Source organism: Sipha flava, unplaced genomic scaffold (assembly GCF_003268045.1).
Source record: "Sipha flava isolate LNK unplaced genomic scaffold, YSA_version1 369_pilon_pilon, whole genome shotgun sequence".
Classification (NCBI taxonomy): Eukaryota; Metazoa; Arthropoda; class Insecta; order Hemiptera; family Aphididae; genus Sipha; species Sipha flava.
In genome coordinates, this window is record NW_020273075.1 from 60666 (window position 1) to 84526 (window position 23861).

The window sequence follows — 23861 nt, forward strand, 5'->3', positions numbered from 1 at the left end:
ATAATAGACTAGTTACTTTTATAAATATCACTTTAGTAATACATTATAATATTCATAGTTAGTACATTATAATATTGGAACAACAATAAACAACATATAATATATTTATTATTTAAAACATTTATATATCAGTACTTTTGAAACAGAACAAAATTAATAATATTACTTAAAGAAAATAAGGAGCTAGCTTACAAGTAATAATTGTTTATTTATTAAATTGAACATTTTCATTATTAATTTTGCAAAGTTAAAAAAAAATTAATTTATAATACTACAGTGATTGTTAAATTCGATAAGTGCCAAAAATCAAATCTGACAGAGGTAATTTAAAAAACAAAATACCAAAATGTCAGAGTCAAAGAAAACTCAGATATTAACTTATCCTAAGATCACAAGATTATTAATTGTTTGAGGAAATATTTTTTACACAGGAGTTTCATGGTCAACCTCTTCAATTCTACTCAGCCTCCATCCGTTTGGGTCACCTGAAAGAAAAGAAAATTTGTTTAACAAACAAAATGAAACTAAAATAATGGCTTAATTTAATGCCACATTCGATTTTTTAACATTTATACTTTCATTACAGCAATATTGGTGTGTAAAAGTAAAGCATACAAAAACAAATTAACCACAAACCATATATTACATATATATATATTTATATACAGAGATGGACTGATTTTACTCAAGGTGGTAGGTAATTTTTAACTAACAAAAGAATAACCAGTCTTTTAGAATTTTCATCTATATGAAATATGAACATTGTCCATCCAGTCCATTAAGTATATACACTAGGGTGGTCCTTATTTATGAACTTCATTAATGTTATGTCATGGGCTCGAAATTTTGTTTGGTATATTGACAAGATAATTTTGGTAAAATTTGAATTTGATAAGTCAACCCCTTCACGTGCCTCAAAGGGGTTAAAGTTGTATGCTAAGGGGATGAATTATACATTTTCACCTGTAATGTCTTAAATTCTAAATTTAGACCATATATGTATAGGACTATTTTTATAGTAATACATATTTACTACAAAAAAGGTATCTTGTAAATTGTTTGTAAAATTAATACTTTTTCGTAAAATTAAGAAAAACCAGTCAAAGTCAATATTTTTGGAAAATGGTTCGTTTTTTAGTTATTTATCTGTATTTCCTTAGATTTTATAGCTACACAAAAATTGTAAATTAGCAATATTTTTCCACACAATATTATCCATCCAACACTTTTATATTTAAAAATGTTATGGTTTCCCTTTTTCAAAGTCATCATTATTTAATGCAGTTTTATTAAACACGAATCACACTAAACATATACCTTAAAATATATAAAATATATAATATAAAATTATCTTGTCAATATACCAAACAAAATTTCGAGCCCATGAGTATAAATTTTTCAATTTTTTTTTTAACCTCTATAACTAAGGACCACCCTAATATACACATATACATTTTAAAGTGCATAGTCAGAAAAAACACATAGAAATAAAAACTTTTACTGAATGACAACATTTTTGTTATAACAGTTTTGCATAACTCATACTACACTTACTTAATACTGATTATTTGTGTAGAGTTCTCAACACGTTACGTAGAGTCTGTTGCGAGTACCATGAAGACTGGTAATTAATCAATGGACTGTGTTCCAGGCATGCATTTTCATTCTCTAATAATAACACAAGTAAATCATGCAAAAACTAATTGATAACATAATACCATAAAAATTGATTCACATGCTTAAGAGAAAAACAATAAAATTCTAAACAATAATTTAAATAATTTTAATGGATTAAAGTTCAGAAAAAATAAACACAATTTCATCAGAATTTTTTTATTTTTAATTTGCTTTATGGTCCATTAAGGCTTTTTACAGCTTCTACCAAGAAAAACATTTAAATTTTAAGTATCACAAATTAATAAATTCATAATTAGTATATTAAATGACGAACAACAATTACCATATTTAAATATGTACCACATGTAGAAAGTATTGCGATAAGAGTATTAAATGCATTACTCAGTTAAATTAGATTTAATTTATATAAAACGCTAATGACTTTTTAATAACACAAATATAATTAATATAAAATTAATTTATGCAATAATTACTAATTAAGTACATAATTTATATATGCATTCTAAATTTCATACATCCAAATTATTTTCAGTATTATGTAACTTAGGATTTCTAGTTATTAATTTAAATCTATTGATTTAAAAAATATATTGTAGATAAAAGAATAACATAACAAATACTTGTTACTTAATTTGGTTTTAATAATACTGTAATTTGCAATCAAATTTATAAGTTAATAAAAAATAAAAGCCACAAAATAAAAAGCATAAAAACTTTGCTTACCTTTTGGTATATAGTTGTGTTTAATACTTAAATGTATTATTAAACAATTTACTAATTTTGAAAAGAAAAGAAGCAAATTGTGTAATATTTTATCAAACAATTAAACAATTAAATTTAATTAAAATCTATTGTCTTAAAATAATACATTGTATATATTAAAATATTTCGTTATGAATTGTAAAATAATCTACATTAGAAGTTGAAATTAACTAGAATTTTTTATAAAATATTCATTAAATCTTAAAATAAAAAGTATTATCATATTCTATACATTTAAACTTGAAACTTCTCTTATTAACTAAAGAGATCGTTTTAATATACTAATTATGGTAATTCAATTATTGATTATATATACATACATTCATTTTTATAATTCAGAGAATGCTTAATTGTAAAAGCCTAAAAGTTGAGAAACAAGTTATAACTTATGATACAAACTAAACAAACTTTAAATACAAAAAATAAATATACAGATAATCTAACTAAATAATAAGCCAATTTAAATAAACTTTTTCTTTATTATATACATACCTTGAAGCTCTCGTTTTAATATAGTTTCAATGCCTGCTTGCCCATCACCATTACGTTTCAAATAGAGTACAGTTTGCTTTTCATCAATTACATTATTTGCCATTTCAGTTTCTTCTCCTCCATCAAACCATTGATTTGGCAAATGACCATTAGACATAGTTTCGCTTACCTATTAATAAATTTACAAATTTAAAAATCAAAAAATTAAACTAAGAGAATAATTTATATAATTTAAATTTTAACAATTTGTACCTGCATAAGTTTTTTTACTACATCGCGACCAAGAATGTGATCAAATATAGTATATAAAAACTTATCAGTGATTATTGACAGTCTTAATTTGTCTCTATGCCATAATAATACCCTTGAATCTTCTACAGCTGTAACTGATACCTAAATAAATAAATATAATAAATAATTTTAGGAAAAGATAAATCTTAATTATATTAGTTTATTACTTGGAAGAATTCATCAGTAGAAACACCAAACCATTCTGGAGAATCTAGAAATTGATATGGGAAGACAATATGTAGAGCATTACCATTTTGTGATATTACTAACCTATAACAAAAATTACAAAATATAATGCAGGTAATACAATAATAATGATAAGTAGGACTGAAGACTTCTTGTTTCTTCATATTTGTTTAAAAAGGTCACAGAACAATGTGAGTAAATGTAAATAAGTCATATGAAACAAAGAGGTTATATTTAAAATTGCAATTTGCATATTTTGTTGTTATCGTATATAAATGCATATTTGAGTATAGTAGACAAATTAAAAGTAATAATTACACATTTGAAACACTTTGATACTTAATATGATATAACACATAATGAGCTGTACAAATATTATTTTTATTCAGGAAATTTTCCAAATGTGTACCTCTATAAAATAATATTATTAATATTAGTAAAGTAATTCAGTCTTACAGATAACACTTTAATGCGTGCAGGAAACTGGTAGTGTGCTTCAGTTTACCATAAAATTTAGCTATTTACTATTATGAAATCTATGAATTCGTAAGAGAAATTATTACATCTATTGATAAAAATCAATACTGTTTGTATTGATGATTCATAAGCTTTCAAGTGATTCAGATGCCAGATGTTACTTTCATATATGAAATCAAATTTTGAATTTTTACCAGATATAATTATTCAATTTTAAACAAGAAATATTATCTGTTGGAACTAAGACAACAAAAAATAATTATCTAAAATTGATGTAAGCTCTAGGTTCATGTTTTAGTCAAAAATACTGGGTATAAAACATAAAATAAAATTTCAAAAATACTGAATGGAATCTACTTTAATGGATGGATTACCTAAAGACATAAAAACTATAATCATTTTTAATATGCACCGTTTACTTCTGATGATGTAAAATAAACTTACTAAAAATATAAAACATTGTTAGCAGGCCATAAACACTCAATTTTATTAAAAAATATAAAGAAATATCTTGTCACTCACTGCAATAGGTAGTAAAGATAATAAAACATTTATTGACATACATATAGCTACACAGTACCTAGTCATATGCTAAAATAATTTTACAAAATACATTATATTATTTTAAGATGTTGAAAAAAAATATTTAATCCTTATTAATTAATTAAAATATTATTTTTTAATTTTTTTTCCGTCAAATATTACTATAAATATACATATTTATATAATACATTTTTTAGAGCATATTTATGTGTAGATTTTTTGATTTTTAAATGCATAAATGCATACATATTTTGTGGTTTTTAAGAACTAGAAATCCTCAGCCCTAATAACAAGTATTAATATTAATTTAATCAATGGACATAATAATATAAAATATTGAGTAAGGTGTAATAAGCAAGCGATTATTTAATATTAATTACTGGAAACTCATTTTCATATTTAAATCGAGGTTATTTCATACTAGTATAATTTAAAATGATTCAAAAATCTAACTGATCATTAAAAATTAATCAAGGGTTCAGTTTAAGTTTTTAATTGATGAATATTTACAAACTTAAGTATTACTTACTTTCCTGACAGTACCAATGATAAGCTGTCAACCCTTGTTACTTTTTCTTCAGCAAATATTTCAAGAGTTTTTAAAGGCCGAATCATTTTCATGCAAGAAATTATTTTCCTAAATTGTTTACGACTAACTTTTAATGGACTAAACAGGGAATCATACACCTAAAAATATTATACATAAAATGAATTGTTACAGTTGAATACAAAGTTGGCATATGAATACTAACTTGTTCTAATTCATCGTTGAATTTGATGGGTCTGAGTTGGTAAAGCAACACGAAAATGTATATGACGTTAACAACAGCGGACGCGGTATTCCACAAAAGGCTGGTCCAACACTGGACATTCCTAGCCCAAAGCGCCATGATGGTAGTAGCACCGGCCAGCCCGATACGTATGAGGAGGATCAATTGGCAAGGCGATCCGAATGGCAGCATGTAGCATATGAACATGATGGCATGTGAAAAATGAAAATAAGGATGGTTGAACACGTTGTTGAAGCACGACGGACTGAGTAGAACTACAGCGAAGGAGTCGAAAATGGCTTTATAGGGGTTCGTTGCCCACGCAGTATCGTTGGCGCAGCCTCCACCGTCGTAGCAACTGTGGTTACCTGTATAACAAACGACGGCTGCACGTTTAAACACCGACGGTTCCTCGTGAACATAGGTGATTTAAGGTACACACCTTGGATTTGAGCGGTCGCGTTCTCGTCGTGCATGTTCACCGCTGCTGTTACCGTGCTACCGTTGTTGGTCATCTCGTTCGCGTTCACTGTCGCTTTCCGGTTTTCCCTTTTACCTGCGACGGTGGTGGTGGTGGCACTTCAGAGGCACGCCGTGGTCGTCGATGGTGATCGTGGCCGTCGTCCTGGAACGCGACGAAATTTCATGGACGCACGGGAGCCGACCATGGTCAGCGGACCCGAGAGCGCGGAAAAACACTGTGTGCACCACGCGCGCACACACAATCGATACGACGTAAGTGGCCGCCTACACGCGACGGCATCTCCTCGTCGGTCGTTGCGTACGCGTCGTGCACACACCGCTCTCTCGGGACCGCGTGTAGGAGGACGAGGACGAGCGAGGCGCAAGGGGGAGCGGCAGCGACGTCGTGGCCCCCCTCACCGTCACCGGGTGGACGACAAGCGGTATGCGGGAGTAGGTACTCACCTGAAATGGTCGCGACGCGGTCCGCGGTCCGCATCACCGCCGGACATAATCTCCGCGACGAACCTCCTGGGCGGCGGCGGCGGCGCACAACCGTCGCGAGAGAGCACTCCGGAGAAACACGGTGCGTGCAACCTGGAACGTTATCGGCGTCGCGCTGTTGTCACTGGATTGTATCGGCGCGCGCGCGCAAAAACACGGACGTGCGTGCGTTTGCGCGGATAAAAATAAACAGAATGCACGGGGGAAAAAGATGTGAAAGAAACGCGAGCAGAACGGTAGCACGGAGCGCGTACCGAACGATCGACGGCGGACGGAACGGATCGCGGAGACGGTCGACACTCGATTGCAGCGGCCGGTGACGGTACGCGACCAGGCGCGAGGTGTTAATTAAACGGTACGATGTCGTAACACGCGTAATAATAATGTTATCGCGATATTGTCGCGGTGCGGTGTGCGTGTGCATCGCCGAGGGTAAACGGCGGACGTTCGGGGAGGGTCGGTCGCGAACGTTCGGGGAAGATCGTCGGCGGCCGGCGTAATAAAGTACCCCCTTCGACGGCGGCGCGCGATTTGTTACATCTGCGCTACGACCGTTGCCACCGCCGCGGGTGGGGTACACACGCCAAACGTGACCCCCTCGTTGCACCCACTCCACGTGATTTATGGCCGGAGACTTGGCCGTTTACGGGACGGCACGCTGCGGTCGGAACGACTATTCGCACTAATGTCGACGTGCCGCGGCGAATTGCTTCGCGCACTCCTCCTCGCCGCCCATCGCATAACGCCGCTGCGGCCGACCGTAACCAGAGCAATAACAATCGTTGTTGCACTGATTAGCGATCCGCGGTACGCACGTCTCCGACAACCGAGACTTCCCTACGTCCGGTCACTTGGCGCGTCCATGTTATTCTAATGGTACATTCCGTTCGGTCGGTTCGTAATGATCAGGACCGCCGCGTCGTTCGATGATCGTATAACTTGCAAGTGGTAATAGAAACGCAATACGGACATGATGACATATTTGTGAACGATTTTCGTTGGATTACAAGATAATAAAGTTCGTCTTATTAATCAACGTTTGATTATGATCAAGAGCGTTTGTCTCGGCGGTCGTACGCCGATATTTTAATACATTTTTAACGAATAGAAGATATCAGTTCTGTATTGCATCGAAATTGCATCAGACTGTTGCGGTCCCGAACACTTGCCCCAAGTGCGACTAGCGTTTCTCTTTTTTCACCTATTCATATCGAAGGAAAAGAGAAAACGAGTCGCGCACACCCACACTATTCCGCTCTTTATTGATAATATACACCCGTTTGTTTTCGAATATTTTCATAATAATGAAATCAGCAATAAGGTATGTATTGCAATTTTAATCACCTCTTTCTGGGTGTGTGCTTACCAGAACTTTCAACGGGTCTGGTTTTTAGGCCGGGTTCACACGGGCTTAGTACTTGGCCGAGTCACCGAAGAAAGTTGGGTTGCATACCAATTACGTCTCGACATAAAAATAACGATTATAGACGTACTGATTGCGTGCCGGTTTTTCTATACGACTATACGAATTGCGTCCCGATTATCTGACATCGGAATATATCTTTAATTGATCTCAAGCAATAATCGATATGACTGAGTACTTTTGAAATAAATATAAATGGTTATAGTGTGTGTTTCGATTACGTGTCGTTGACAATTTTGTATGTATAGTCTCCGATTATGACTTTCCTCTTTATGAGCAATGCGTTCAGGTTCAATTACACAGACAACAAATATCTGTAAAGATTTCCATTGAAAATTTAATGGTAGGTTAGTTTTGTTAGTGATTTGTTCTTCTCATCCAAATATCTATTCATTAATTGAAAGTACAAAAATTACTTAGGTACATCAAAATTCGCAGTAATAGTCAAATAAAGAAAATAAAACTTGATATTTGTAAATTTTTAAGAGCAAATTATTAAATACAACGTGAACGAAATAACTCGTTTTAATTATAACAAAACTGAATCGTTCAAATTTATACCAATTCGTAAATAACATTATAATAAAATTTTAGTATTATATTTTTTTTTCATTATTTAAATTAGTTTAATTAATTAACGACGAAAGCAATACTTTTGATGTACATAATTAGGAAACGATGAAAAATAAAATGTTTAACCTATCTTTTTTTTTTTAATTTGCCTTTGTTCGCACAAAGGTTGTTCGCACCTATCTTTAGCAATATAATATTTAATGTTGCTGTTGACAGTCCCAAGTCTGTATTAGATGGAAATGAAAATAATATATTTACCTCGGACGCAATTGGTATAGTTAATAAACATTATTGGTCGCAATTCGATGGAAAAATGGATCTTGGGATGCAATTCGAAAGTTGCGGATTTTAAAGGCCCGAGGCCCGTCTAATATTTTGCTTACATAGATTGAGCCCGTCCAGCCCGGTTCATCTTAATAAAAACTTAGCCCAACCTAATCTTGTTTTCTCCTTAAATTCGATATATTTAAATGCCTAATGAGGAATAAGAAAATTATTTTTTTTTAAATTAAAATATATAGTTTTTAATTGAATATATTTAATGTTATTTTAACTTAAAATTAAAGTTTATTGTTTTTAAATCAGTACAATTTTTTTCATAACGAATTAGAATATTAATTACAACGGATTATGAATATTTATTTAAATTTATTTCTGATAGTCCGTATAGTTTAAATATGATCTCGTGAGCCTCGACCCGGTCCAGACAATGTACGATGTGCGTTGCGATTACAACACGCCTTGTAGATGTATTGGTTGCAGCTAACTAGGCTGGGCATGACCGGCGAATAATTATTGCTACAGGGACGACAGATTTGCAGTCTCCACCTGGCCGCGTTCGGATCGTAACAATGCGTTTATCAACAATAAAAATAGTACTCATGCCCGCATTATTTTGTTTATTGCACTCGGTGCTATTATATCAGCAGCTTGCCGACGGTAGAGGGGACGTGACGGAATGCGCTCACGTAATAAAAAATTTTTAAGCTTTTGAAAATATGTTCGATTGTTCGAGTGTGTTTTACGTGAGTAATAACTGTGATGGCAATTCTTTCGCCGTAGTGCGTGCCGACGATAACGTATCGTGTTCTGGCCTTCTGGGGAAGAACGATAGTGCTGGTGGGAAGGTGTTATCTATCGTCGGTGTAGCGGTCGAAGTACACAAAATACATAAGATCGTGTAACACAATTTTTTAGTAAATAATTTCTACTATTAAGACTATGTTAAAATAATATTAAAAAAGTTTTAGAATTTTGACGAATCGGCGACCAAGCTTGTCGGTTATGACCTCGTGTGACTTGCGATCCGGTACTGAAAGACTACCAAATGAAGTCGATCTCATATCTAAGAGATTATTTGTATTAATGATTTATTGATTGTCTCATTCTTAATATTATTATTTAAATATAGCCTTTCTCATTATTATTTTTATCAGTAATTTTCATTATTTAATATCTTAAATGACTTGCATACTGTTTTAGCTACAAATTACATAAACAGTTTACTCATACTTACTGTTATCACAAAAGAGTCATAAATAAATATTATAAGATCGATTTTGATTCAGATTAATAAATTAATGACAAAAAATGTTGTCAGCAAATAAATAGTATTAATATTATACGTTATATTATATGAATTCTTAAATAAAAATAAAAAAGTGTTCTTATTTAATTTTTTTTAAATATTATATAAAAATAGGAGATTAAATTTTTTATTAATATAGTTATTGAATATTCATTTCAATTTGAATTTAGCGGATAATCCGCGGAATTCGCTTATCCCTGGATGCCATGCCAACCTATACTTAGTGGCATATTTATAAATTTCAGGATAGGGGCAACACATATTTTGCCTCCTCCCAAAAAAAAAGAAAAATCTTTCATTATTATTATGACATTGTTGAGCGTAATATTAACACATCGCAATTTTAATTGCGATAAACTGGTATCTAAGTTTGATACATTGTCTGGAGTAACTCCACAGTAGTGCTTTTATGGATACAAATGCCAACAGCAAGATTGAAAACCTTTGTGACAAATCATATCGCTCAAATTCAGCACCTGACTTCATCTGAAATTTGAAATCTGAAGGCACATACCCACTGCACAAAATCCAGCTGACTGTAACAATCGTGGTTTGACTCCGAAAGAAATTATTGACCATGTTTATCTGGTGGACTGGTCCGATATTTCTTATCCAACCCTTTGAAACATGGCCTCAAGCATTTATTCTTGACATAGTTGAACTGGGTGAACACCAAATCGATAGAAAAGCCCTTAACACTACTGTACGTTCAAGTTGAAGAAGATTGTAAGCTCATCAGCTGAACTCTTTAAAGTACTCCGTCCCACTGCATTTTGGATAAAACTACGGAGACATTTAACTCACCAACAAATTGTGTTCGATGAAAGCAAATTACCGGAATTAAAAGAACAACGTGAAGCATTACACGCCTTACTACGATGGGTACAGCTTGTGTACTTCGCTGAGGATTGGAAACTTCTCACCTTAGGGAGAGACTGTTCAACAAAACTTCAATTATTGAAAACCTTTATTGATCCTGCAAGGAATTTTCTCAGAGTGGGTGGGAGGCTGTATTATTGTGTCTATACACGCGTCAACTTGCTTATCAATCGATCAGTTGATTCTTCCAAAGCATCAATTTGTTGACAAACCTTACCAATACATCTATCACTTTATCAATCAATCTTAAAGTTGTCAACAAATCGATAGACCGATCGTTTCGTATATGGCTGACTTTAATCGTATCCGCACGCACACGTTCATGCGGTCTATCATGATATAAACAATATTAACTAAAGAAACCAGGGCAACAACGATTTTCGTTCGAAAGCGGCAGGCGGCAGCTATCTCCAAGCACTCAGCAGTGATAGGTTGATACGCATGCGGCGCATTCGTACTTCGGCATACGCACATGGTAATCACTGTGATCGCACTCAACAATATTTACAAAATGATCATTTTCATTATTTGAAAATCACAATTTTACTCGTAGTATTTTAAATATTAAATTATTAAAAGGTATACTATTACAATCAGAATTAGTTTTCTTTTTTTTCGTGAATAATATTAGGGGGTGCGATCGTCTCGTCGTTCAAGCCACGAGCCGCCGCTGATTTTATAGTGTTTATTATTATGAAAACGTTGGTGTTGAATTTATTTCTCTTGAATTCATAAATTTTGTGATTAATAATATTTTTTTAATTTATCAAAAAAAATATTAATAGAATATAAAGTGTGTTTTGTAATTGGACAAGTGTTGTCTATCTCACCATAAATACTCATAATAACCATAATCATCCGCTCGATAATAATTCGACTTAGGAGGGTAAATAGAAAATTACAAAATCCAAACATAATTTAATCAAACTCTCAACATATTTCAAAAAATAAACCAAATCCCGTAAAATGATACATTTTTAAAATCTACTAATATAACAAAATAAAAATGATTTTTCAATGTTATAATATTTATATTTATTTAAAAAGATTTTCATTTTTAGGCTTGATTCATATATCATAATATTCGAGTAATTAAAATAAAACTGAATTCGATTATCGTCACGTACACTGAAGATATAATTGCAGTATTAATCAGTCCTCGTGAGCTACACTCTGTATAGATCTGTACATGCATATATTAAAATTGTACGAGAAAATGTTGAATACGAGCTTATCGACCGATAATGTTAAAAAAACGAACAAATTATACGTTTATATTTTAACATAATTATTTTAATCAATTATTCGTTCGCGACAAATTGAGCGGACCTTGAATAAGGTCGTGCGATAATGTTTTGACGTACGTAGTATACTGCGCAATGTAGACTGTCACCGGAAAGCTATGTCCGCGTAATAATAACGGGACACGGAGAAATATGTTGGCTTGCTCGTGATATAATAATTACTAGATATATATTGTTAATGAAACGAAAATATATTTACTAAAATAAAATAATTAAACAAATTATTAAAAACGATAAACGTATCCGGGTTATCAGCGACAGTGCGACGTACTCGGAATGATATTAATTATCGAGGTCACCATTTAATATAAATCACTAATAAGATAGGAAAAATTCAGAAAGTTACTAATCTCATAAGACTGGAGCACGTAGGATTTTCAGTAACATTAAATATTGAGACTAATTAAAATATTAGAATATGCGTTTTAGGGATAATAGGGGCAATAATATTTTATACTCCTCAAATTAAATGAACACTATGGAATTAATTTGTACGCGGGAAGGCTAATCGCAGGAAGGAAAAAACAACGTACAAGGATAATAATAACAAAATAATAAAACACATACAGTGGGTTAATCGGACATCGTGTGATGATGGGTTATTCAAATGTGATGACAGTGAGCCATATGGAAGTTGCCTAGGTCACATTAGGAATTAAGAACAAAATTTGTGATATTAATTTCAAAAATAAAACACGAACCATCATAATTTCACTTTGCTTATAATAATTAACAAACGATATGTATTGTTCTACAACAAAATTATTATATGTCCGCATTGCACATTCACATATAATGTATGAATTATGTATACGGTTTCTGTGACATTACAATGTTATATGTGTTCTCTCATTATTATTATTGTCATAAGAAATTATTTAAATATATGTTTTTTTTAAATAAATTGCGTCTGTAGTATACCGTGAATCTTCGTTAGTTAATCGACGGATCGACAAAGTCTAACGACCTTTCCGCATAATTGGGTTCGTTTTGACATAATATTATAATTGATTAATAATCATGCGAATATTAAACTAAAATGATTTACCCAAAGTTCAAATTACACGTCCTACACGTTTCCTCCATCCTCCTTCTCTCGATTTTAGTGTTCTGTCAGAGGTGTGACGTTACATGAAGAATTAGCATGCAAGCACAATCTCAGTAACTCATCCAACTCCTGTGCATTACTACCTCGTTATTTTATCATTATTGTTTTACTTTTCATATACTGCTCTTTCAAAATGTATAGTACGCAAATGTATATCCCATGTGGTGGCGACGACGACCTTTTGTTCAGATACAGTGGTTGATCGACTTAGAAACAAAAGGCGTACGTCACATGTCGTTAAAATCGCTAACAATTATGTCTTCGAATAATAACTCAATTAATATAGTTTATCAAATAACTAATACAAAATACGTTTAAAAAATATATAACTAAATTGTCTTCAAGTTTTTTGCTCTTTCCAAAAACAAATTATGAATAAGCATATTAAATAAATTATCAAGTATTGTGATAGTGACACTGCATTAAATAATATTAAAAATAAACATAAAATGTACATACATGTATGTACATACATACGTTTTATTTTAATTACAGTTAAATATATAATTTTAAGTTTATTTACACATCTAAAAATAAATTAATTTTAACTTCCATTGTTATATCACAGGCCAATACAACGATAAAATATTTGACAAATTCATTTTTCTCTCAAATATGGTATCTAAAAATTTTAATGTGATGCAAAAAATTCTTCAATTTCTAATAGGGTTTTATTTTCTGTTTCTGGTAAGTATAGATAGAAATAAACTATTCCAACAAAGCCAATGCATCCGTAGAGAATTAAAGTGTATTCCAGACATAAAAACGTTTCAATCGGCACATATGATTTTATCATTATAAATAAAAGTATGTACGACATTCCCGTACAGACACCAGTACAGAATCCTCGGTTTCTGTAATAAATAAAACAATTTTAATTTTGAAAATTTTGAACAAACAATTTCGCAAAAAACTCATTAATAACCATAAGTTTTAAAAATAATTCGATCAATTAATTAATTAATTAATTAAAATATTTAAGAATTGTCACAACAACATTCACATATCAATTATTCGAAAACCGAAAACAATTAAATATAGTTTGAAGTAATTATTGCAGTTAATTCTTATTTGAGTTTTGAGTCGATAATCTTTATTTAATGTGTTTGTTCTAGAGTATATATCTAGGTGTGTACGATACTACAATTACTCGATAAAATATTAAATATTATGCTATTAACAACAAAATTAAGTTATTCAATGACACATTAACTACTTATCCGAAAAATCTCGGTACACATAACTCATAACTATTATTTATTTTTTATTTTTTTTTAAACTTTTATACCGGAAATAACGGTAAATTTCATGATATTAATGTACTTATCAACTCAAATGATATAGAATATGGCTTTAAATACTTACTTGTTTGGAAAAACCTCGATCAGCAACATTAAAGGTACACTAGAAACTCCACAAAATCCGAAAAAGTAAATGCAACTCAGCATCGTTAGAGATATCGAAGGGCATGGATTAATTAAATATTTTTTCACGGCAATAACATATACACCCAAAAAACACAATGCAACTGAGTTTATAGTTAATGTCGTTAAGGTCAAGAATCTTTTGCCTGCTTTATGAACGGTTGTCGAAGATATTATACATCCAAAAATAGCCAAAGTAGATAAAATAATCTAAAAATGAATACATTTTACAAAAATCAGTGTTGAATAATATTGCTGTAAATGTCGTTTATTGTCTTACCATGAATACATTTTGGTGTTGAGACAGATTCACATCAGCCAACATGTAGGTAATATACGGTCTAACGGGGAAAAGGCTTACTAGGTAAGATACAAAGAAATAAATCATCATTAATTTCAGCGGTTTGTACACTGATGGATCTTTCAATTCGGCCAATTGTTCATATAAACTTTTTGGACCGTTAGTTTGAACACCGTGTACATTTCTGTCTTGAGATTCAGTTATTTTATTGTAATGAACTAGGTCGATAAATTCCAGTTCAACGGTTTTAGGTTCCGTCCATCCCCTTAACCAACACATCGCCTTCTCGGCTTTCACGTTTTCCCCTTTAGCGAGCAACCACACTGGTGACTCTGGAATCTATAAAAAAGAAATATGAATGGAAAATTATTACATATGTTTCGATTGAAATATAGCATAAAAACAATCTGTGACGTACAAAAACTAACAGCCACGTAGAAATTATTGGCCAAGCTAAACTCAACAAAGCGATAGTCCTCCAGCTGTAAAAGGAATCCAATATGTACAACGACAACGATCCTATCCACATGGCTGTACTTCCCATAGAACCCAGTATGCCCCTAAGTCGGGGCTCTGATATTTCTCCGATATACGAAGATGTCGATCCCGCACCGAATCCGGAACTGAATCCCATCAAAAGTGTTGCTACGCACAATAAAGCCGAAGAATGCGAATAGTATACTAAAATCCATCCAATAATGCTGGGTATATTGGAAATGATCATACACAGTTTTTTCCCATACTTCTCTTGTAGAATCCCCGACAAGAAACATCCGATCGGGTATATTATGTACATCAAGCTCCCTGTTGTTTGACATAAAAATAACGTAATCAGTGTTATGTATAATATATATCTAATACTATATATATAATATATATATATTATGATAAACATTGTATTTCGTCTAAAAGTGCAAAATTGATCGGTAAAAATCTGTTTACATTTTACTGAAAACTTGAGACTTATACATATTATTCTTTATTATTGATAAAGTACTTTTTTTTCATTTTTAAATTGATTCGTTCATTATAAACATTTTTTTAAAGATAAATCATGATAGACATTTTTTCATTTGAGAAATCGGTTTTTTTTCTTAAAAAAAAAATTCTCAGAATAATATTTGAACTCAGGAGCAAAACGATGTAATATTGCATTATTTAAATATACACAATCCATATGATATATGAACATATATTTAGTGATAATATTTAATAATGTTTTACTGCGATACTTTGTAACAAAATTAATTTCACAAAAAATAATCTGAATATTTAGATATAAACATGTATTGATAACTTCGTATTATATTTTTGCTTTACTTTACCACTATATAAGTCAAAACATTGGCGTAGGCACGGAGGATATGGCACGTGTTCCGTATTATATATTATAATATATGATATTATCATATTTATATATTAGTGATAGTTAAAAGAAACTCATTAATTTTATGTAGTTAATGATGATGTGAAATTAATGAAGTACATATTACAGTTGCAAGGATGTTATCTGTGTTGTGAATCTAAAATTCGTAGACATGTGACATTGTAATGTCTAGCCTACTAACTAGAGTATTGTTTTTTGGTATCGAGTCTAGTCAAGTCGAGTTTAATATTCGAGTACTCGAAAAATGTCGAATACTCGAGAAAACATTTTTACCTACATCCTTAGGTGTTTATAGAAAAAGTTTTCAGAATTATTGGTTGGGGGAAGTATTAAAATTTTTAATATATATGTTCTATCATATCCATGATCAATTATTTATTTTATTAATTTTACTTCTATACAGTAAAAAGTAACATTAAAAAATGATATAATAACAAAAAACTATGGGTAATGTGTATTTGATGATGAGTCTTGAATGATTTTAGACTATACAGTATAAAATTATTTTACAGATATTGACATACACTATTTAACATTGATTACAAGTAAAGCCAATAATATTATTCTCGTATGGGGAAAATATTTCCCGTAACATTTTTTCTTCAAACACGACATTATAGGAACTGATAGGTTTTATTTTTGATTTTCATCTTATTTATTTGCAATTTTAATTTTCACATTAAAAAATTCTACATTTTAATGTTGTATAATGTGGTGAAAGTCGTTCATAAAATATTATGTTCTCCTTCGACGGCTCTTGTGAATCTCCATTAATTATGTAACTTGTGGTTAATTTCACTAAGGCCTGATAATATATTTGTTCAAAACATTCTGATAGATATTTATGACAAAATGGTTTCAAAATCGAATAAAAACAATCCATTTAATATAAATTATCCATTTTGATTATTTTAACCATTATTGATACAAGAAGTTTGTGATAATCGGTATAATTTATAGCAATGATCCTACGTCCCACAATATAATAATTTGTTTTCTGATACATATGAGTCTATAGTTATTGTTGAAGTTGAGGAATAACTATTTATTAATATATATCTATTTAATAAGACAACAGAATGACGTAAGTAAAAAGTAACAAATTTCTTAAGTTAATACTGGTTATTCATAAATACTTATATAGTTTACAACAAGACATTGGTGTTAATTGTGGGAAGAGATAAAGGAGGATATTTCTCTTTAAAATTAAATGGTGAAATGCTTTCTTACGTATTTTGAAAACATCAATTAGAAAAACATTACTTAGAAAACGTTTAGAATTTATAGAAATTATTTAGTTTTATTCAGAAAATAATACTTTTTTAAAATTTTAAACGATTAAAAAGTTAATGAATTAAATTACATTTTATTTTTGATTGGCAATTATTACTATTAATTTACAATCAAGACATTATTACATAAAGTGTTGAATAAACAGAACAGCTTGCTTCCAAAAAATCTATTTCACAGCCCATAACTCCAAGAATAAGAATAATATTTTCAAGATCAGGTGATGGTAAAACATTAATTTCGATTGAGAATATATAAGTGTCATAGCTACCATAAGGGCAGCAGGTGCCGTTGTCAGTGGACGACAAACTTTTTTATGACACATTTAAAAGATGGGCGCCGGTGACCAACAAAATATTGTGTCAAAAAGAAATATTACACGAGTTAAATCATAATTACGACCTTTATGAGTAACTAACTCTGAAATATACGAGTATGTTGGGAAACCGGGAACAAACGTAACATAAGTAAATTAAACAACTCATAATATTATTTATTTTTAATCACAGTACACTTATAACAACTTTTTCAGATGTGCATTCTGGCCTTTTAAATGTTAACATTATCTGTTACAATAGCAACTTTTGAATGGTCTTTTTTTTAAATTTAAAATTATTAAAAACCATTTAAGAATCTCAATAAGTCAAGAACTTCTCAGTGGTTAGGCCCTATTAAATATTGTAACTGTACGTGCACGATTAATTTTGATATCTTTTATGAAAAAAAATCAAGGAAAAATAACTTTTGCTAATAATTCTATGTATAAGTATTATAGGGCCATATTGCAGAGCAAAATAATATTTTTATGATTTAATGACATTTTTAAAATTAATGTTAATAATATTTTAATACAATAGATTTATACATACCTCCTACTAAATATCATTACTATATTCGTATATTAGCTATTGCATAGAAAAAGATATTATGGTATACTTATATTAAGCTAATTTATATTAATATATATTAGGCGTATAGTTATTTTGATTTTGTTTAAATTATATTTATAACTCAAATAAATATTCCTATTTTTATACTTACATATATATATATATATATATATATTATGTTAACAAAAAACTAATATTATAATATTCTCTGATTTATAGTGACTGATACGTATGAAAAACTCATATAATACCTATCTATTTACCTAAGAGGCATATTTTCTTGAGTGGCACAAACATATTATTTGACCTCAGGGTGGTTTGGATTATAACTATGCCACTGGAATATATACGTATACACTGTTCTTTCTATTCCGGTGAGTTTTACTTTGAACAAACGAATTCATTTCTTATCGCCTCAAAAAATTTACAAAAAACACAATTGACTAAGAATGACTTCGTAATCGTATCATAAATATTTTACATATTAAAAATATTTTTGAAATTAATTTTGTTACAGTTAAATTTCATGCAGATTCCACACAAAGAGGAAGAAGACTTCAATTATTATAAACATTTAATTGTAATTCTATTTTTTCATAATTAACTGATATATTATATATATATATATTTTATATTATATTATTATATATTATTATAAATCTATAATGCTGTATAACTTTTTAAAAATGTTATTATAATATAATCAGTATTCATATTTAATTGTATACTATTAGATTTATTAATTACATTCAATTAATTTTATTTTATTATGTATTTATTTTATTAAACTATGTATTTCACAAATAAATTTCATATTATATATTAGCAATGGGGGGCATTAACTTGTTAAAAAGTTAAAGTTAAGTTAAAAAGTTAATTTTTTTAAACTCTTTAACTTAACTAGTTAGTTATTTTTGTTTTTAACTTATTATCTTATTCAGTTAATTTTTTTATTGTTTCAACTTAGCTTTTTATAGTTATTTATCGTTATTTTACAGTTAAGTTCATTTTAATTTTTTTTTTATCATGTGGAACAATTAGACAAAACTTATTCTTTCAATTTTGGTAATTTATTTTTCTAATATAATATAATATTATAATATCTAACATAATATCCTCAATTCATAATAATCAAATTATATTTTAATCTATAGATACTATAGTAAATAGTAATAATTAATATTCTATCTATTGTATAGACTTGCTATTTTCACGACTTCTATTTAATGATCTATTCGGTATTGAATAATACGATTTTTGTTTAGTCTAACTCTATAGTGTAGTTCTAAAAACAGGTTTAAAAATAAATAGCATAGTCTTTTAAAAGTGTAAAGTTAAAATTGGATATTAATAATACAGGTACCTGCTGGTAAATACGACAAAACATCCAATGGACAAAACAAAAAGTCGTCCGAGATATTTATAAACTATAATTTATATTTCAGTATTCTGCGTATTCGGTATAAATACAAGTATAACATATGATATTAGAAAAATTAACTTTTTTTTAACTGAGTTAAGTTCATTTTATTTTCTATCTTAACTTTTAACTTATCGAGCTACTTTTTTTTTTTAACTTTTAACTTTAACTGAAGGCAATTTAATTGAATTAACTTAACTAAACACAGTTAATTCATTTCATTAACTTGCCCACCTTTGTATATTAGGTATATAAGTATAAGGTAGTTGGTAGAAATATAGAATGTTTAGTTTCAGAGGACCTCACCTAATTAAGTTACGTAATAAAATTCTATTTTTTATATTTTATTTAAAATTTCAGGGAAAGAGAAACAAGGACAGGATCAACACAGTTTGATAAAATCCATATAGGTACGCGTTGCCTATGGCAACATGATTTTGATTTATAAACGAGAAAATTAAATATCAAAAACGTACCCATATAAAAAAAACTCCATTATAGTTACTCTTATAAATTTAAATATTATCCTGTATGGATTTCATATAATAAATAAAATCTTAACTGTTGTTAATGATAACAGATTTTAAAAAAGAAATTTTTTTCTTTTTATATTTTATATATATTATTAAAAATATAAAATTAACTAAATATAAATATATATGAAATAAATATGAATATTAATTACACAAAATATCGGCATTATTTCTTCGGTCCAAGTCCAATTACATATATGTAATATATGTGTAATATTTATTTATGGAATAATTATTTATTTATACTATTATTCATATGCTTTATAATATAGGTATACGTTTATAGCGTAATGACATTAATTCATATACAATTAATTAGATGCGATTCTGACAAATACATAATATGTTGAATTTTTATTCACTATTTAATTTCAAACATTTATATTATTTAAACTCCAAAATAATTATTTTTCAATTCATATTATAATCAAGTTTTATTATTAATATTACTAACTGATTAAACGTTTTTATTTCTGATTTGTAAATTAAGCAGTTGTCTTTTAGTATTACTTAAATAAAACATGATTTAAATCTTAACTGAAAAATAATGTTTTGAAATTTAAATAATTTAATTTAAATTTCAAAGATAAGAGTTTGAAATTAAAAAGTTAATAAAAATTTAACGGAACGTTATTACATATTTTTTTTTATAGGATACTTTACTTTTTCGATTTTTTTCGAAAGTTTTTCATAATAAGAATTTCATAGTTTTAAGATTGATGTCATTAAAAAAGTCAACAGAAATTATTTATTTTTGATTTATAAGATTTTTATATTTGCTTTTTATATAACTGTGTCAGTTGGATTTTATAATGAAACGAAATTAGTTAAATTACAACTATCAGGTACACAATGCCTTCCTGTTGGCTATATAAAAGTTTTCCTGGCGAATATCAAGATTAAATTTTCGAAAAACTTTGTAAAGGGGAAATATTCTGTATTTTATATCTAGGGGGGGAGGGGAGATTCAAACTCGTAATCTGTACAATCAACTCTCACAATCTTTTAATTTCTCTATAATATTAATAAATCATGCAGTGGGATATTGAATATACGAGTATATAGGGTAAATGAAAATTATGCAAATATTAAAAATCTAAAGTTTAAAAAAATAATCGTTTCCATTGATTTTCTCTGAACAATTGTGTTTTACACGATCAAGTAATTAAGTTTCAAAAAAAAATGTAAAAAAAAAATATTTATTTTAGAATAAACCTTCATTACATAAAATATCATTATTTTTCAATAAAAAATAAAAAATTATAACTCACCAAACCATGAAGCCTCAGTTATGGATATTGTAAAATCGTTATTAGATGTGTGAAGCAAATCCTTGATAACTACTACTGTTATTGATATGTGCATGCCCAATGTAACAAATAGAGAATTTTGGGATATTGTTGCTAATAACTATGAATTATAAATAAATCATTAATTTTATGCAAAAAAACATTTTTTTCAAATAATATACATACTTGTGCAATCGTCGATTTTATTCCATATTTTTGGGGAACATATTTTACGTAAATTTCACTTTCGTTAACCATGATGATAAATTTACTAAAAAGGAATTCTAAAATATATATATTCAGCCATATATGTATGTAATAACGAAACTATATAGAATTGTTAATTTTTAAAATTACAACATATGTCCAGTACATGTCCAAATATCAACTGTACAATAACTCTGCTTATAAAGTTATTACTATACAAAGACGAATAATTGACATACACACTCTTTTCATAAAAAGATAATGACAAAATTCTAGTAATTATATTTTCAATAATTGTTTTGTCTCACTATGGCGGCGTGAATCAAAAAACAATTATTTAATCCCCTACTCACGCACCTATTTATTAATGATATAATTACAAATTACAAATTCATAAGTATATACCCTGATAACAAGACGTTTAGTAAAACCATCATAGCAGCTAATAATTCTCATGTCTTTTTTACAAACATTCAAGCTTAACCTATAGTTCACAGTTCACTAACAACTCTGCACGGTGGATTTTTAATTTTTTGTTTCAAATTAAACCATCTATTTAGATATGTTTATGTTTCAGTCAACTTTACCTTTATTTGGTTGGGAAAGTGGAAGTTAACGAATAATTCTAGATTATATAGATTTACTCGAATTATTATTATTATGATTTTATTATAATGAAATTTCTTTAAAATGATAATATAAGTTATAAAGGCGTAGTCAAAAGGGGCGGAAGGGGTTATACCACCACGTCCATAGCTGGCAAATTTACTAATTTTCAACAAAATTTTAAATTTACCTATCATTTCCTATTTAATGACAAAGTATTTTAATTTTAATTTAATGTTACAATTTTACATCAATATTTTTGATGTATCATAATTTTTTTTTTTGTATTTACCTCGTATGTTTTAATTTAATGTCATAAATTTAGATAAAAATTTGACATGTATATCAATTAATAAAAAAAAAAAATAAAAAAAAAAACACTAAACATGTTTAGATATCACTGTTGCCCCCCCCCCCATGAAATTTCTAGCTACACCCTTGTAAGTATGTAGTAAATATTTAAAGTCACCACGATTAATATTTATAGGATAAGAATTAAATTTACTAAATAAATGATGGCGGCAGCCCTGAAGTATCACGAAGAACAGTCCTGGGGTCGTCGTCGATTTAAATAGGAAAAAAAATGGATAAAAGTTAAATAGCTTATATATATTAAACTATAGTTTAATGGAAACCCGTTGAAATAACCGATTTCATCGAAATTTCATTTCGTAATCCATATTTTTTTGTTTTTTACAAAGCAAATTTTATAGAAAATATTTTATCCAATTTTCAATACTTTTTTTTCATTAGTTAGTAAAAGATATGTATGAAAAACTTTATTTTAAATTTTTAGTAGGTACTTTTCATTATTCCAAAATGATATTTTTTTAAAAAAAATAGCTATGAAAATAGGAAATTGTCAACTATCTATATATAGCTCAAAAATATGTTTACGTAAATATTTAAACTCTACAGTTATTATTTTTTGAGTTACGATAAAAATAAAAGTTCAATTTAGTTGAAAATCAGTATGCCGTATTTATAAATAATTTTTCACCAGTTTTTCGTAATTATTAAGAAAACTATTGGAAAACTTGTGAAATTACTTTCTTATAAGTACCAACTAGATAATATTTTCTACCAGAAATATCTTATGATTGTATTCTCTTAGTCAATGTATCTTGTTAAAATCATGTACACATACACACACATATACAAAACACATATTCTGGTAAAATCAATACATTGTAATTTCATTATTTTTATTATTCTTAAACCTTAGTTATTTAAGTTAATCCTATGATCCTATTTAAAAAACACTGTAATTATATAATATCTTATATTCATAACGTATTATTGGTAAAAAGCCGATTGACGTTAATTCTAATAAAAAAAATAAATAAAAATTCTTCGTTTCACTAAGAATCTAAAAAACAACGAACCGTTCGTTGCGTAGCTGTTGATAAATTGAGAAAAAGGGAGCTCACTATATAGTGAATAATTTATCTTATTTTATTAATAATTATAATAAGAGGATTCAAAGTGTACCTGACCGATCATTTGCATAATAA

General features: G+C 29.2%; 2 protein-coding genes across 3 annotated transcripts; both read right to left on the minus strand.

Moving 5' to 3' along the window:
* Nucleotides 1-221: 221 nt before the first annotated feature.
* On the minus strand, nt 222-6627 carry LOC112687857 (blood vessel epicardial substance-like). Of its 2 annotated transcripts, XM_025560816.1 has the most exons (9): nt 6087-6620; nt 5602-5784; nt 5142-5527; nt 4919-5076; nt 3351-3453; nt 3145-3285; nt 2893-3061; nt 1555-1668; nt 412-485 (listed from the first exon to the last, which is right to left on the minus strand). In XM_025560816.1, exons 2-8 carry the CDS (start codon nt 5672-5674, stop codon nt 1565-1567), a joined length of 1134 nt encoding a protein of 377 aa, XP_025416601.1. In that variant the 5' UTR covers nt 5675-5784; nt 6087-6620; the 3' UTR covers nt 412-485; nt 1555-1564. The 2 variants fall into 2 exon arrangements, with proteins under 2 accessions (XP_025416603.1, XP_025416601.1); XM_025560818.1 differs by lacking the exon at nt 1555-1668 and having other exon boundaries at nt 222-485; nt 6087-6627.
* Nucleotides 6628-13500: 6873 nt separating this feature from the next.
* Nucleotides 13501-21944, minus strand: LOC112687865 (facilitated trehalose transporter Tret1-like). The gene is made up of 6 exons (XM_025560826.1): nt 21721-21944; nt 21517-21655; nt 15144-15529; nt 14705-15064; nt 14366-14634; nt 13501-13854 (listed from the first exon to the last, which is right to left on the minus strand). The coding sequence occupies exons 1-6, from the start codon at nt 21790-21792 to the stop codon at nt 13632-13634; spliced, it is 1449 nt and encodes a 482-aa protein (XP_025416611.1). The 5' UTR covers nt 21793-21944; the 3' UTR covers nt 13501-13631.
* Nucleotides 21945-23861: the final 1917 nt, after the last annotated feature.